Here is a 16606-nt window from a genome sequence, read left to right on the forward strand (position 1 = left end):
CACACTGCTCCCATGCCGCAGAAAGATGTGGCTGTGGGACAGAATGTTCCCTCCTGAGGTGCCTGCACACCCTGGCATCACCCTGGGAAAGGCACCCCATGGAGGGGCACCCCATGGCACAGCACTGGGAAGGCAGCACCCAGTGTCCCCCTGGACAGCAGGAATGGACACCTGGCCATGGTCAGAGCACGTTCTGCAGATGGCAGTGCCCTCCCCAACCTACCCCAAAACCTGGCTTTAGGGCTTTTCTCCTGACTAAAAACTATGGATTTTATGTTTTCTAAAATTTGGTTATCCTTTCACCTGAGTGCATGCAGGGCTGGGGTGACTGCACTGAGACCTTCCACATGGGCCTGGCTCTCCAGCCAGGCCGTGCTTCCTGCTGCGGGCATTCCTTGATTTGTAGGGAAGCACCACGTCCCCAGCAGCTGCGGGCAGGGGTCCCTGGGCACATCTCCCTCGCAGAGGAGCCTGTGCCACCCCTGCGTGCGGCAGGTACGACACAATGGTGAGGGGCAGCAAAGGCAGAAACAAGAAGGTGGCTTCACCTTCCCTGGTGAGTGGGGCTGGAGAGCCCTGGGGTCTGCTCCTGTCTCACCCGAAACCTCCCCACGGCACCGAGTTTTCCAGGGCTCTGCCTGCTGAGCAGTCAGAGGTCTCACCACTGAGCTGGACTGGGCAGGGGGCTCAAACCCCTCGTGTGGCAGGATAAACAGCCCCAAAAAGTGGCCTCCACCCTCCTGCAAATCCAGCACGTAGCTGCTCAGGGAGCCTCCCCAGTGCTGCTGGGACTGCGGCTGCCTTGGCGCACTGGTCGGGGAGGAGCACCTGCATTTTGGTGAGGGGAGGTGTGGGGGGGCCCAGTATCCTTCCCATGTGGTTGTGGGGCTGCACTTCAGGAACCGCATGGCAACCCCACACATGGGCATGGATGGTGCTGTGCTCAGCCCAGGAACCAGGGGGTCCCCAGCTCAAATCACACTGGCAAGGGGGTCCTGAACCGTATTTTGAAGGGAGATGGACAGATGGACTCCTCAGCAGTCGGTGCCCCTCTAAACCCAGACCAAGGCACATCCAATGCCCAGCCAGCACAGGGGCTGCCCCTTTGGTTACCATGCTGGTCCCAAACTGGGTGAGGAGGGTTCCTGAGGTGCCAGACCAGCAGCTGGGCAGGTTTTCCTGCCACAGCTGAAGGTGATGCTGCTCTCCCAGCCCCAGGCCCACACGGACAGCCATTTCTGCTGCATACATCCCGGAGCAGGAGAGCACCACGGCTTTGGCTGGGGTCACCAGGGCATGCCTGGCTGGAAGGGGGGGGATTCTTACTTGGCTTTTATTTTTTTTCAGCTTGTGTACATTGTGCAAGTGCTGTGAAATCCCTCCCGGCCCCAATGCACTCGGCCATGGTGAGTGGCGAGGGCAGAGCTGGCTGCACAAACTCAGCAGATCCAGGCAGAGGAATGGCCGGAGGCCCCTGTGCCAGGAAGGGTCCTGCCAAGTATCCCCCCCACAGTGTTCTCCTGCAGCCCCCAGGGACAGAGGAGCCCCCCAGGGACTGACCACACTGCTTGCCAAGATTGTCCCCTGTCCCAGCTTGCACAAAGTGACAGTGAGACTGGGAGCTGGCCGAGGGCCAGCACTTGCCCGGGCACTGAGAGCAGCCTGAATCAGGTGCCGCAGTGGTGGGGAGCGAAGCACTTGGAAAAAAGGTCCCCGAGGACCACCATGGGTCTTTCTGCTCCTCTCTGAGGGGCCAAAGGGGCTTTGCATCTTCTCCTGTGCTCTCATGGATGTGGATCCCCTTGGACACTCCATGCCAGCACAGCAGCCAGCCTGGGCTGCTGGTGAGGAGCAATCCCTGCAGCATGTTTGCCTGGGGGGTAGCGACACTCAGGGCATCCCCTGCCCCTCCTGAGGCTGCCTTGATACACAAGGGCAGATAATTCCCAGGACAACTCCTTTTTCTGGAGCTGGATCCCCATCCTGAGCGTGGATTCCCACCAAGCCAGCTCAGCTGCAAGCATCCACCCCGGCTCCACACCACCCTCGCCATCTTGCAGGGGACACCTGCCCGTGGGCTCCCGCCTTCCTGCTCCCCTCACACTCACCCCAGGGCGTGGGGGTCCCAGCGGGCGGCAGGGGCAGGGGCCGTGGCCTGGCCTTGGTGGCGGTGGTGGCGATGCGGGTGGGACCCAGGTACTCCACGTAGGTGCCGGGGAAGTCTCCGCGCTCCTTGGTGCGCTCGTTGACGCCGTGCAGCCAACCCTGGGGGTTGCGCTCGTCCCCGTCCTTGTAGTTGGGGCTGCTGAGGAGCCCGGCCCTGCTGACCGTCAGCACGTCCCCGGGGCACAGCGCCAGGTCCTCCTCCCGGTCCTTCTGGTACTCGTAGAGAGCCCGGTACTGCAGCCCGTCCGAGGAGGCCATGGCGGCAGCGTGGCGTGGGTCACACCGCCCCCGGCCAGCCGGGCATTGGGGGCCCGGGGTGGCCGCACGGGGCTGGGCTTGGGCAGTGCGGCGTCGGGAGCGTTCCTTTCCCTGCACACGCAGGAGGAAAACCTCAGTGTTGGAAAATCTGCGACATGGAGAGCGGCTCCTGACCCTCCAACCCCAAAATTTCTGCGGAGCCACGCCAACGCCTGGGACTCGTCAGCGTTGGCTCAGGTGTGGGTAAGGAGCTGTTTCTTCACCAGAGCAAACGGAGGGGAGCAAATGAGGCTAACGGGGGTAGAGGGGACAAACGTGGATCCTCGTTAGCCTGGCCTCATCCGCACGGTGCTGGGGACATCCCTCCTCTGCCGGAGAGAAAGGCAGCGCGTTAGTGACCAAACCTCTGCCTTGACCTCAGCCTCGTGCCCGTCCCCCCATCCCAGCCGCCCGGCACCAGGGAGAGCCCAGCGGCTCGCTCGACTCCTGCTTCCCAGGGAGCTCCCACCAGCAGGGCTCGGCCACTGCACGCAAGGAAAGTGCCGGCAAGAGTCTGGAAAGTAGGGCAAGAGATCACGCCACGGGTTTTTAAAATAGACATATGTGCTGAGAAACCTCCTGCCGCACGCAGCTCCCCTCCGGCAGCTCCAGCCTGGCATTGCTGCACGGAGCTGGCAGATGAAGATGTAGGTTTTTCATGTGGGTTTGGTTTTTTTTTCCCTTTCTTTTTTTCTTTTTTTTTTTTTTAATTTTTTTGGTCCATTTTTATATATTCCTCCAAGAGTGACATCATCCCTGGGGGGAAAGACTGTGCTGCTGCCGACCCACTGCCCCCCAGCTTCCAGCAGGACCCCGCGGAAGAGGGATGGAGGGATGATGAGCAGCAGCCGTCTGTCTGTCCATCCATCCACCCGCCTCCCAGAGCCCTCCCGCCGCCCCTGCAGCCTTACCGGGCGCGGTGGCTCCAGCGGCGGGAGCGGAGAACGGGAGCGGAGCGGAGCCGGCTCCCGGCCCCGCCGAGCCGCGCTCCGGCGGTGATGTCAGCGTCCCTCCTCCTCCTCCTCCTCCTCCTGCTCGGTAGCCGGGCGGCCCCCCCGCCGCAGCGCGTCGAGGGGGGGGGGCACCCGGCTACCGAGCAGGAGGAGGGAGAATTGTAGGAGTAGGTGGATGACTTCATCCCCAGATGCAGCATCTCTGCTCCCAAATTGCATCCTCTGTAGGATGGAGATCTCCCATCTGTGGGTCTCCATCCATCCTTAGGGGTGCTAAAGGACAGGAGAGGGCCAGCACCCCATGGACACCGCCCTTGTGCCAGCCAGCTCTCCCTGTGCACCCACACAGAGTCCCATCCCTTACCCAGGCTACAAAACATGCACAGGACAGGCAGGAGACGTCATGGAGAATCCCAGCTCAGGGATGCTCTGGTTCCTCGCTCTCCTCCTGAGACTGGACAAGCTATCCCAGTATTTGTCTGTCTGTGAGGCACTGAGAGGTGGATGTGATGTTTCCAGAGGCTCAAAGGCTTGTTTTGGTTGTATTTTTTTTTTTTTAATCCTTGCTTCTCACGCTGACTTCTCTGAAATGGTCGTGGCTCCTTGTCTTTGCTGCAGGTTGGACATCCTAAAAATAGATGGTACCTAAAACACGGGCTCTGGGAAATGCACGCTGGCTGAATCCAAGCCACTGCAAGCAGCAGTGCAGGGGTGGCATGAAGTCCAAGGAGGAATCCCAAGTGCTGGGAAAACTGAGGAAACAGACACAGAGGCCATCAGAGCAATGCAGGAGATGTATGGCCCTTCTTATCCATAATTCCAGCAAACCCCCCCTCCTTTCCCTGCAGCGCACGGCCTGATGGTGCAGGGCAGCAGCATCCTGGGGGATTCCTCCCAGCTGCACTTCCTTGGGCAGCATGCAGCCCCCATTGCCCCACTCCCCAGCTGGATCCTGCCCAGCTGCTGGTCGTTGGAGATTAAAAGGGATTTTTCTCTACCTCATCCCATTTCTGCTGGCACCATGCTGCTGCTGCTGCTGCTGGGACAGAGTCAGAGTTGGCTGTGAACAGCCAGATGCTGCCCTCCACCCCAGTCATGCTTCCCCAGTCATGTTCCCTGTGCCCCACCAGGGGTGAAGAGGTTTTGCTGAGTCTCTAAAGCCCTGCCTGGTCTCCCCAGCATGTCCCAAGAGGCTGTGAATTCAACCAGGCTGAGCACAGTGTCAGTGCTCTGGGGCCTGCCTGGAGAAAGGCAAGGAGGTGTTTCCCTCCTGGGACAGGATCAGAGCTGGGGAGGCTGGTGGGTTCATCACCACCCATCCTGTCCTAGGGTCAATCCGATATACAGGCTGGGAATCAACACAGTCCTGCGGCTGGATGAGGCTGAGCATCACCCCAGCTCTCCCTGGATGGCTCCTCTCCTCAGAACCCTCAGAGCACCCCTGACACCCCATTCCAGCTGCACTGCACCAGGATCATTCCCAAAACTCTGCGCCCTGGGCTGCCCCTCACCCTGTGTCACCCCTACCTGGCTAATTTAAACCCCCACAGCACTCCAGCCCAGAGTTTGGCACATCCCCCAAGGCGGGCAGAGGGCTCTCAGAGAGCACCCTGTGAAGACACAAGAGGTGCTTCAGGCCTTCACTGCTATTGATTGAGCCAGAGGAGCTGCCTGTTAGGCCCTGACTAATCCATCCTCGCTGGATTAATGAGCAGCACTCATGGCAATGAGAGCTTCGCCTTGGCTTACCTGGCCTTGACTGTTCTGTGGAGAGAGCAGGAGGAGCCGTCCTTGCTCCCTGTACCCCACAGTCCCCTCCAGGCTGCCCTTTGCTCCCTGTCTGGGCAGCCCAGGATGGGTCTGTGGGGAGGAGAGTGACATCTCCTCACTGGGGTCCCCATGCCCTTCTGCAGCTTCTCTCCTCTCCTGGCTGGAGGGACAACCCTTGGTGGGAGCATCTCCAGCAGATGCTCAGCATCCACCTTGGCTGCCTGTCCTGGCCTTTCCAAAGTGACAGGGGTCCCACTGCTCTCATCTTTGCTTTTGGGGGCTGTCACACTCATGTCCAGGGAAGTTGGCCACATGGCTGTGAATAAATAGAGCATAAATAGAGCTGTTAACATGCCCGGCTGGAGAAAGTGAGGCTGCAGCACTGGGCTGAGCCCTGCCCAGCCAGAAAAAATGGAGAGAAAAGGTTTTTGATTTCCTTTGACTTTTCAGAGTTGGCTTTTTTGGTATCACCTCTGTTTCCCCAATTCGGAAAGGGGCATGCTTTGCTTTCTCTTTAGACGCAGGAAAACTCCCTGTCTCTTGGTTTTCTTCCAGGGTGCCCAGGATTGAGCTCAGGCTTCTGTGGCTTTTGGTTTAGGGAGAGCCAAGTGCTTCTTCAAACAACCTCCCAGGGTGGCATCCGCGGACATCCTCTCACTGCCGGCTCCCACAGCTGCGCTCTGCCACCACCACCAACCTGCCTGCTGGGCTGGGCTACCCCGGGCCTGGGGAGGGACAGGCTGGAGAAAACCCGAGGGACGTGAGGGAAGACTGGAGGTGCTGCTGGGGCCCTTTCCTGTGCCTCTCTGCAGGGCTAGAGCTGGGGACCCAGGGCCCCTCAATGCCCCCTCCCTGGGCAGCGGGCACAGCACACCCCAGGAGCAGAGCCCGACCCGGGGAGGAAGCTCCAGCACCCACCCAGCCCTGGCCAGCCTCGCTGGCGAGACGGCGGCGGAGGCTCCCCAGGCTGGCTCTGCCTGCAGCAGCCCCCGGAGCGCCGGCACGCAGGCATGGAGCTGTCCTGATGTGACCCTGCAGCGCAGCCCTTTGCATCCCCGAACCTGCCCGGCTTGGCTTTACGGCAGCTGCCGCCTCGGCGTGGCCCTTGGTAATTAATTCAGGAGGGATTTGCCGGCCTGGACACGCGTGAGAAGCAAGGAGATGTGATCTGGAGGGGTGGGCAGGCAGTCAGCGGCAGGGCAGGCTCGGGGGACTCGCTGTGGGGGGAACATGCACGGGGAGAAGCTCAGCCCGCTACAAAGGAGGGGCGTTGTCATCGAGCCCCTCGTTAGTGTCCTTATTAACACCGCGATTAACATCGGCTACGTGAGGCACAGGGACAGGTCCTCCCCCTGAGGGACACGCACCAGGGCCATGCACTGCTGGGACACAGTATCACCCCTGGATTTACACCCCGGGCCCCACATGGCAGAGATCGTAGCACCAGATGGGGCAGCTCCTGCTTTTGGGATTCATGCTGTGGTTTTGCACACAGCCACAGAAATGGGGAGGATTCCCCCGGAAGCTGGAGCTGCAGCCCCAGGGAAATCGGTGTGGTCCCACTGCCTGCTCCCTCCCAAAGTGGGGGAATTGGGATTTCCCCGGCTCTCCAACCAAAATGCTTTGAGTCCTTTCGAAGCTGAGAATTGGAATATTTCAAGACATCAAAAACTTTTGGCTGATGTAGATATTTATTTCTCTGCATCAGGAGGTGGGAAGTGATGAATTCAGCACAAATTTGCAACATTCAGTAACTTCCATCTGCAAATCCGAAGTCGGATTCATCGCTGGCACATTGCAGTGTGTCCATCCATCCCGACTCTCCAGGTGTCCGGATGCTGGAGAGACAGCTGGGTACATGCTGCCAGCCTCAAACAGACATGTGAAAGCCCTTTGCAAGGGACTCACCTGGCTGGGGATATCCCAAAATCCTGGGTGGTCTCCATGGCTGGTGGTGCCTGGGGCTTCTTACCCCGTGCTTTACCAGGAGGGAAACTGAGGCCACTTCCCTGCTCCCAGTCTCCCAGGGCCAGGTTGCTTGAAGGAGTCTTGCTGCCCATGCCCTGTGAGAGGCATCCCCATGCTCCAGGAAAGGGGATGCTCAGGATCCAGCTGGCCTGTGTGAGAGGATGGGGACAGCTGGGAGATGGCGTGGCCTTGCTGGGCAGGAGGGACATGGGAATGCCACTGGACTCGTCCTTCTGTGGTCAGGTCAGGCCTTCCCAGAGAACCAGAAAATCCAGCCCTGGCTTCCTAATGGGGCTCGGGTGGGTGATACTGGGGAGTGATTGAACCCCAGGCTGCAGCACCAGGTGCTGGAGGAGGTGAGGGCACCAGTCCATAGCTTGTCCTCTGTTTTTCCCTGTGGCTGGCAATGACTGGGGAGGAGAGCAAGTATTTACTTATTTGCCAAAATTGTCATTGGGGTGGAGGGATTGTGTGCAGCAAACAGGGTCAGGCTGGGATGGGGCAACTTTTGGGAGAGGGGCAATATGAGAGAGGGTTTAGGAGCAGCTGTCCCCCTTTGGGAGAGGAATGAAGGCTTGGCCCTAACTCTGAGCAGCTTCCTGGCAGCTGCTGCAGAAAAGGACTGAGGTTACAGGCAGTGAGGGGGCGAGGGCTACAGCCCCCAGCTGCAGCACGGGTTGTGTTCATACCCAGGGTGCCTGGGAGGGTTAGAGGCTTCCCCCAAATACCACTGCGATTTGGCTGGAGCCCAGTGGGGCTGACTTCATCCTGCTGAAATGTATCATTACAGCCAGGCAGGGAATGGGCTGTGGGGTTTCGGGGGAGCCAGGGGTGGGGTGGAGCGTGCTGAGCACACAGAGCCTGGTTTCCTGCAGGATGGGGTCTCCTGTGCCTCCTGCATCGCTCTGTGGTTTGATCACAAGCTGGAGGGACACACTGTGGGCACTGGGGAGGGGACCAGCACAAGCTCCTGCCCCAAAGGTGCACTGGATGGGCAAGGACCACTGCCAGGGTCAGGCCTGGGGAGGCAGCATCCTCTGTGAGGTGTGGCTCTCTTGCTGTCCTGCTCTTTGGGAAACCAGCCCTGTTTCAAAGTGTCTTTCCAAAGAAAATCACTTTTGGCAGCCCTTAGGCAATGGCAAGTCCTCACTGACTGCTCCAGCGCTGGCATCTGTCATGGCTGTCACTGTCCTCTCCCGCCGCCGTCACCCTGTTGTGTCCCCGCCAGCAAAAATCCACCTCCCTGTGCAGCAGCTGGGGACGGCCCGGACAGCTTTGGCTTTTCCTTTGCGAACCGGCTCGTGTGGCCGTTCCCCAGCGCCCTCCTTTGCCTGCTTCTCTTTTGGCCCAGGATGTTGGAGGTTCGGGTTTTGGGGAGATCCCTGACTGAGTGGTACCGAGAAGGGGGCCAGCAGCTCACCCACAGAACCAGCCTGCGAAGACGGGATGCCTCAGCCTTGGCTGGCAGAGGGAGGCCGTGACCCGGGGGGCCGTGAGTGCCCACAGCTGGAAAATCCCGAGCCCATTGCCCAGCTCGCGGAGAGGGGCGGCGGGGTGGCACCCCACAGCTGCAGCATCCGGCACAGGCTGGAACAGGCCCGGGCTGATATCGCTGCCCCGCAGTGCCCCCACGGCAGGAGGGACCCCGCGGGACACGGGCAGGGACCCTGGCGTGCGTCCCACGGAGGCTGCCAGCAGCAGAGGGCAGCAGGGCTCCGGGCTCCCCGCGACACCGAGGGGTGGCCCCGGCGGGGCCGGACGGGGCGGGGGGCTCCGGCGGCGGGGGCGGCCCCGGGGCCGCGCCCCGTTAAAGGGCGGCACCGGCGGGGCGGTGGAGGCAGAGCGGGCTGGGTCCGGACGGGACGGAGTGTTGGGATCTGCTCTGCGTTCAGGTAAGTTGGGTTCCGTCCTTCCCCGCCCGTGGGGACCCCGGGCTCCCCTAGAGGGACGCTGGGCTCTCGGGACGGCAGCGGCTGTGCCGGGTGGGGGTTCTCCCGGTAACCTCTCTACTCTCCCCAGGTGCAAAGATGGGGTGCTTCACCTTTATCAAGGTCATGATGATCCTCTTCAACCTGGCCATCTTCGTAAGTGCGCCCCGGGAGCTGAGGTCTGCGGGAGGGGGTTTCGGGGAGCTCCCGGAGCCGGGTGTGGGGTGGGTCTGGCTGGGCTCTCCTGCCCCTCCGTGTTCCTTTCTGTGGGCGATGGGGTGGAGAGTGTGGGCAGGTGGGTGTAGGTGGGACTTGCAAAGCCCAGAGGGCTGCGCCGTGCTCTGGCGACAGTGGCTGTTGCATCAGCTGCCCCTGTCCCTCGCTGTGCTGAAGCTTGGGAAGGGGTGCTGAGTGCCCCAGAAAAGGGGGTTTGCTGGGTCCCTGCCTGGGGGCCCTACCTCTGTAGGGGAGCAGCCCACGTGTGACTGTGGTGTTGGGGTTCCTGGATGTCGGGAATTCAGAGCACATGCGGGCTCTACTCCCACCCAGGGAGAAGGGTAGTGGAGCTCCCAAGAGCTGCCCTGGCTCTGCAGGAGCCACCTGGAAGAGGGTGTGATAGGATACAGCCTTGGGAAGGAGGGGATGTAGAGCCTTCAGGCTCGCTCTGGTGAAACAACCCCCCTGTAAAGCTCCTGCCAGGATCTGAATGTGGTGGGGAAGGTTGAGTGGGCAGAGGGGAGGACTGGCACAGACTGCAGGCAGCCCAGAGCTCACCTTGCCCAGGAGTGCATGAGTGTCTGTGGCCAGGGGCTCCTCAGCTTCTCCTCTGGGTGGACGGGCAGCTGCCCTGTATGGAGGAACTTGTGGTGGTGTGACGGTGGCCAGGGTCCGAACTGGCGGTGTGGGGTCGTGGGGAGGCTAGTGGCACTACTGGCACTGAAACCCCTGGGGCTGGGGAGGGGGGCAGCTGTGACACAGCCCAGGGGATGTGCCCAGGGTGGTGGGGTGTGTTTCAGGGTACTGACCCATCTGCCAATGCCCTGAGCTGCCTGCAGTGCCACAAAGTCTTGCTTTGGTGTGGTGAAAAACTGCTGAGGGGAGAAACACCTGTGCCAGGGCCTTCCCCAAATAGCAAATTTCATGCCTATCTGGAAGCTGATATTGCCTTTCTCCTCCCAGCTCGGTGGCGGGACCCTCCTGGGAGTTGGCATCTGGGTCAAAGTGGATGGAGAGTCATTCCTGAAAATATTTGGGGCGCTCTCCTCTAGCGTCCTGCAGGTTGTGAATGTGAGCTATCTTCTCATCGTCATTGGTGCCATCCTGCTGGTGATCGGCTTCCTCGGGTGCTATGGTGCTCAGAAGGAGAGCAAATGTCTCCTGATGATGGTATGGACCTGACTGACCTCCTTACCAAGCCTTGTTTGAGCTGGGGCTGTGGTGGGGGAGACCTGATGGGCAGATTTCTCTGCAAAGATGTTCTCTGTGGATGTTTCCATGTAGTGGCAGTCTGGGTGGCCCGTGGAAGGGCAATGCTGGACTCAAAGTCTGCCCCTGAGCTGAGGTCTCTCTTGGAGCGTGTCCAGAGAGCTCAGCCCCATGCAGGTGGAGGGCTGGAGGACAAGGCTGTGCTGCTCCTGCCCAGGAGCAGAGCTGAAGGCAATGAGGCAGGAGGGCTTGAGCCCTGGGGAAGCTGATGAGTTCCAGGGGCCCCTGAGGGTTCTGGCTGTCTGTTTGACCTCCTGCCCCTTGCTGTGTCCTAGTTCTTCTCAGTGGTGCTGATCATCTTCATTGCTGAAGTTGCTGCTGCCGTGGTGGCTCTGGTCTTCACAGGTCTTGTGAGTGCAATGCCTGAGTCTTGGGTTGGGCTGATCTGGGACCCGTCCTACCCCTTGGGAAAAGAGGAGACACGGGCTGGCAGTGCTGCCCATGGGTGTGGAAGCTGTGCAGTGGTCAGTGCTGCAGGAGGAAGGGATGTTGGCTGCTGCTGGTGGCAGCTACGTGGGTAGGCTGGAGTAGCCTGAGGGTGGTGGGAATGGGGGTTTCTGTTTTATCATAACCCTCATTTTTTAGGCTGAGTTTTGCCCACTTCTTTCTGTTGAGCCCCTCAGTCCCTAACCAGCTTAGGCTTGACACCTCCCCACCTCTGAGGGTGGGAGCCACTGGGGGAGGAAGTCCCTATTGCCTCATGCCGAGCAAACTCACCCCCTTATTAGGCACCTGAGAAACCACCTGGGGAGAAAGGGGACTGCCTCATTAGGCACTGGAGAAGTCAGCCACAGGGCCAACATCATTCCTGGCTCCCTCACTTAATGCTGCTTATCAGATGACTCACTGGGCATAAGTGACCTTGGTGCCATAAAACACTGGTTAGTGGGGAAGGCGACAAACTCTCTGTGGGTCAAATGGACATGGTGTGACTTCTGGCTGTGCTGGGTCTGTTTGGTCTCCTCTCCATAGGCTGAGACCAGTATGGGGGTGCTCAGCTCTGTGGTGCTCCCCAGAACCTTCTCTGATGGTGTTTTTCTGCCCTTTCTTCCAGGCAGAGACATTGCTGACAGGTCTGGTGACCCCTCTCCTGAAGGAGAGGTATGGGGTGAACGACACATTCACGCACATCTGGAATGCCACCATGGAAGAGGTGTGCTGAGCCCTGGGGCCCTCACCTGTGGGTCGGGATCCTCCCAACACAGGCTAGGTGGTGCACATCTGGGTGGGACAGTGAGATGGGAGTGGGGACACACCACAGTCCTGGATGTGCTGAGCTGTCACCACCTCCTCGGCTCCCCAGGTGCCTGGGAATTACCTGCTTGGGACCTAGTGGTGTGAGAGCTGTATGTGATGATGCATGGGGCAAAATCCTGGACCCAAGGTGCCTACTGAGCACCTCACAGAAGCAGGGTTGAGCTGGGTGATACACTCCATGAGCCAGTGGGGTCCAGGTGGTGTCGGAGCCTGGAGGGAGACCTGAAGGATGCTCTTCCCATGCCTTCCTCTCTCTCCCTCTTAGGTTCACTGCTGTGGCCTGAATAACTACACGGACTTCAACAACTCCTACTTCTATAAGACGTACAACAGCTACCCCAGGCAGTGCTGTGACATGCTGGAGCCCTGCAACGAAATGCTGGCTGCAGAAAAGGACATCGAGGTACGGACGTGCCCATGGCTCTTGCCCTCTGGCAGAGCCTGGCTTGGGGTGTGCCTGGGCACAGAGGGGGAGACCTCTCCTGTAGCTCCAGCTCTGCACGTGGTGGTCCCATGGGCTTTAAGTTCTGGGGGGATGCTATGGTGGCTTCGGCTTGTCCCTGGCAGAGACAAGTAAAGCTGTTACGTTGCTCTGGTCACAAGGGGAATGGAGTGGTGTGCCTAATGCTGGGCATGAACCCAGGCACTGCTCTGCCTTTTTAGGTGATTTCCCTGCTTCTTCCCTTCCTTTCCTTGCTCCCCACCCAGTATTTGATCTGAGAAGTGGCTGAGTTGTCCCCTGAAGCCCCCAGACCTTCTCCATGGCTATGTGCTCTGGGTTGGAGAAGCTGTACCTCCCTTTCTGGGGGATGCTGTGCCCTGGCAGTTGGGGTATCACCACCTCTTGCTCATCCTCACCTGCATGGTTGCCTCCCGCAGGGCTGTTTCAAACAGATCTTGGAAGAAATCAAGACAAACGCAGGAGTGGCGGGCGGCGTGGCAGCCGGCATCGCTGCCTTGGAGGTGAGTGCCTGAGCACTGCTGGGCTGCCTCCTCCTTGTGCCTGCAGGTGGGGCTGGGACCAGCCCTGGGGGGCGTTCAGGGGACTGGTGCAGCTCCATGGACCACCTGCAGCTCCAGGCTACTAAGCCTTGTTCCCTGGGCACATCCAGCCCTCCTGCCTTGGCGCACTGGGGATGGTGGGCTGTGACCCAAACCTGTGTTGGGGAAGGGAGGTGCACATTTAAGGGGGCTGATTTGCACCTTGCTGCCCCCAGATCGCGGCCATGGCAGTTTCCATGTACCTGTACTGTCGGCTGGATGAGAAGTGACCCCCCGAGGCAGGAGGATGACCTGCCAACCCCCATGCCGGGGTGCACCCGTGGCGTGCCATGCTCTCGGGGGGACCCCGTCCCTCTCTGGGTCTGATGCTCTCCTGTGCACTGTGATTTATAGCTGTATTTTGATCTACTGAGCTGGGATCTGTAGAGTTTGTGTATATTTTTGTACTGATATGGTATATGGAGTCTGTACATAGAGATTTGGGGTGGTTTTTGATTGGGGGGGTTGTTGGGAGAAGCTGCTTGGTCCGTTTGGCTGATACCAGCACGTGATAAAGCAGCACAGGGCTGATACCAGCCGGTGATGAAGGCAGTTCAGGGCTGCTGATCTGGCAATGGCACAGCAATGCCTTGATAAACTCCTGGAGGCGGGTGCTGTACCTCTCCCACGCTGTCCCCACCGTGTCCCCCTGCATCAGTTTTAGGTGGTAACTACACCCTCATAGGGCATGTATCTACTCTTGCACCCATTTTCTGCCACCCCTGGCCTTGTTGCCATGTTGTCCCCTAAAAGAAGGGCTGGCTGGGTGCTGGCTGGTCTCTGCCCCTTCCCTGGCATGAAGACAGCCCTGGTGGTCCCTGGCTCTGCAGGGGCTGGGGCTGCCCCTTATACCCCCTGACATTTTGTGCCTAAGCCCCTCTCCACGCTGTAAAGAAATGCAAATAAATTTTTCATCTTGGATACAAATTATTTTCTGGAGTTGATCTCGGTGTTGCCTTTAATAAATACCCTCTGCCGGGGGGATGCAGGGGTAGGGGCTGCCTTGCCTCCCTCCCACCTTCCCTTCCATGTCCTTGCAGGCAGCACAGCTGTGCCCACAGCCTACCTGCCCTCCTTGCATGTGGCTCCTCACCTGTTCAGGTGCTTGGAAACAGAACAGCCCCCTGTTTGCACAACAGACAGGGTGCAGGGGGACCACCAGCCTTGCACCCCCCACCCTCTGCAACAGCACTGCTTGCTCACAGCATCTGTCAGGGACTGAGCAACAGCTTGGCTTGAAAGGCAGGGCTGGCTGAGGGGTTCCTGCATCCCCATCAGCTGCAGGAACCTGGACTGGGGTGGTGAGGAGGGATGGATCCTGCCAGCCCCACCTCTGAACATCTCCACTCCAGCATTGTCCTGCACTGCCTGTGTGTGATGCATCTGCTCTCCCTCTATGGGTGGGGATGGGGGAGGTCATGGGTGGGCTTGGGGGGTTTCCAGACCCCCTCTTTCCCCAGCACTGCTCCCTCTGTTCCCTTGAGGATATACTTGCTCTGCCTCAGTTTCTCCACTTGGAAAGCACAGCCAGGGTGGGTGCTCCCAAGGGGCTCCTTCACCCTGTTTTTGCCACAAGGCTTCCTGCCTCTCTGGCTGTGGGGCAGGGGGGTGGAGGGCAGGGCGAGTGGCAGGAGGCCAGTGTGCAAACAGCCTCTCCATGCACTGCCTTGCTCCCTGTCTACTCTGCCACCCCCTTATCAGCTCCTGCCCTGGGTACGGGGCTGCACCGAGGCACTGCCATGGTCTGGCATCTCCCTGGTGCCATCCAGTACCTGTCACAGTGGCAGGAGTGGGCAGGGGACAGTGAGACAGGCATCGGCACCCACTCCCCACCTTGGGTTCCTCAGCCCTGGGGCCATGGGATTTGGCCCTGCCTCCTGGCAAGGTGTGGGGGGAAGCTGCCAGAAAATAGCCTTGTCTTTCCTGGACAGGTGAATAGGTTCCAGTTCTACCATAAACTGGCGCCACCTCATGGGTGACGTCAGGGCTTTTATGACTCCTTTTTCCCTCTCCAAGGCTGTAGGAGCTGCCAGGCACCCCTTCCTAGAGGTGTTGTGGTGCCCAGGAACCAGCTGGCACAGTGCTGGGCACACCCAGCCATGTCCTCCCCTGCCCCTTGTTTCTGGGATGCCTTGCAGAGCTGACTCCTGGCACACACCCTCTCACCATCACCCCTGCAGGGTTGAGCAGGCTCAGGGGTGATGCCTGGCCAGCTGCTGCCTTCCACCTTCACAACTCCTCCCAGCCATGGGGCAGAACAGGTTGTTTCTGTGGCACTGAGCTTTGTAAATAGCCCTGCAAACACTGGCTTGGTTCCTGCCCTCCACCTGCCGGGAAAACTTGAAGGACCAGTTTCTCCTTGCGGATGCGACTCCTCCCAGTTGCCCTTTGTGGCTCTTGGCTGCCCTGGCAGCCAAAAGCAGAGCAGTGAGGGGTAAACTGGACTGGCACAGCCTCCCTGTGCTCCCTCTGTGCCCCTGCCCTCCACTGCCACAGCCTTTGGGCTCTCCAAGGAGATCCCATTCCAGCTGGTTCCCCACGAGCCCCGCGGCACATCCCAGCCCAACCATCCCCACCAGCCCATGTGGGTGCCACCAGGCACCTCTGCACCTTGTACCCCTTAGACTTGCCCAGTTCTCCCAGACTGGCATGCTGGGGCCATCAGAAACCGACAGCACAAGGCCGAAATGTCCCCGAGGGCTTGTGCTGGCAAACAGAAACTTCCTTATTGCTCCCGGGAAGATGGCAGGAGATGGCTCGAGCACTTGACGCATCTGGGTGTGTGCCAAAGTGGGGATTCTTCTTTTCCGCCTGGGACACAGGGTGAGGGAAGGCAGGAGGGGAAAGTCTCCCTGCAGGGACGTTGGGAAAGCAGCCAGTGCCATGATGGGAGCTGCGCACAGACCAAAATTCCTGGGGATTTGTAGGGTGCGCTCTCCACCGGCATCGCTTGCCCCGGGGCACAGCAGGCAAACCCTGTGTGGTGCAGGCGCCTGGGCTGGCAGGGAGTGGGCAGTGATCAGCAATTCAGGAAAGGAGCCGCCCCCTCCTTCCTGGGAATTAGCGTTGATAGGAACAGGCACATGAAAAGAAGGAGGAACTGCAACTCTTTGGGTTTGTGCTGATAAAGGGGGTAAAACTAAGAAGCAAAAGCAAACTCATCCAGCACCAACTGCTCAAGGAGTGCCCGCTGTGGGGAATTTCCCCTGCCTGCCGTAGCAGCCTGGCCAGGATGTTCCCAGAGTGGGGGGAAGAGGATATCCTTGAAGGGCGCAGGCTGGTCCAGGGGAAAAAGCGAGCCCATGCACACTTTCCCTGGCACAGACTTCCTGCTTGACTCCCCTTCTCTTCCTCAGAGATAAACCATCCCGAGTGCCAGCCTAAGGCCAACGGTGCTTTTTAGGCAGCTCCCTGCCCTAATTGTTTGCCGAGATATCAGAGGAGGCGATGCAAGGGCTATTCAAACGGCAGCAGGCAGGAGCTGACATTGAGCCTGGCGTGTTAATCATTAATGCTGCACTGGGCAGGAATGGCACAATAACTGTCACAGCAATCCTGGATAACCAGTTGAAGATTAATTTGCCACCTACCTTAGATGTGGGCACAGGAGGTGGCAGCCCTGTGTCCACAGGCACAGCAGGGAACAGGGACAGGAATGGGCTGGGTGCAGGGAAAGAACCCTCCCACAGCTGAGAACAAGGGGAGAAGCCAAGCAGAGTCCCTTCCCTGGGAGCAGTTTGG

At 59.5% G+C, this 16606-nt stretch overlaps 2 protein-coding genes across 2 annotated transcripts in view; one reads left to right on the plus strand and one right to left on the minus strand.

Annotated features, from left to right (window-relative positions):
• Positions 1-3503, minus strand: part of LOC121665810 (phosphatidylinositol 3-kinase regulatory subunit gamma) — a 78201-nt gene extending 74698 nt beyond the window's left edge. Inside the window, exons 1-2 of the mRNA XM_042030596.1 lie at positions 3375-3503; positions 2109-2792 (exon numbers count right to left, since the gene is read on the minus strand). Coding sequence (XP_041886530.1) covers positions 2109-2424 — 316 coding nt within the window. The 5' untranslated portion in view covers positions 2425-2792; positions 3375-3503. The remainder of the gene's footprint in view (positions 1-2108; positions 2793-3374) is intronic.
• Positions 3504-8937: 5434 nt separating this feature from the next.
• On the plus strand, positions 8938-13795 carry TSPAN1 (tetraspanin 1). Its single transcript, XM_042030599.1, has 8 exons — positions 8938-9046; positions 9174-9238; positions 10262-10468; positions 10843-10917; positions 11622-11720; positions 12090-12227; positions 12704-12787; positions 13042-13795. The coding sequence occupies exons 2-8, from the start codon at positions 9182-9184 to the stop codon at positions 13093-13095; spliced, it is 714 nt and encodes a 237-aa protein (XP_041886533.1). The 5' UTR covers positions 8938-9046; positions 9174-9181; the 3' UTR covers positions 13096-13795.
• The last annotated feature ends 2811 nt before the right edge of the window (positions 13796-16606 follow it).

The sequence above is a fragment of the Corvus kubaryi genome, unplaced genomic scaffold (genome assembly GCF_017639235.1).
Source record: "Corvus kubaryi isolate FWS band 111438036 unplaced genomic scaffold, C.kubaryi_AGA036_p1.0 37334, whole genome shotgun sequence".
Lineage (NCBI taxonomy): Eukaryota > Metazoa > Chordata > Aves > Passeriformes > Corvidae > Corvus > Corvus kubaryi.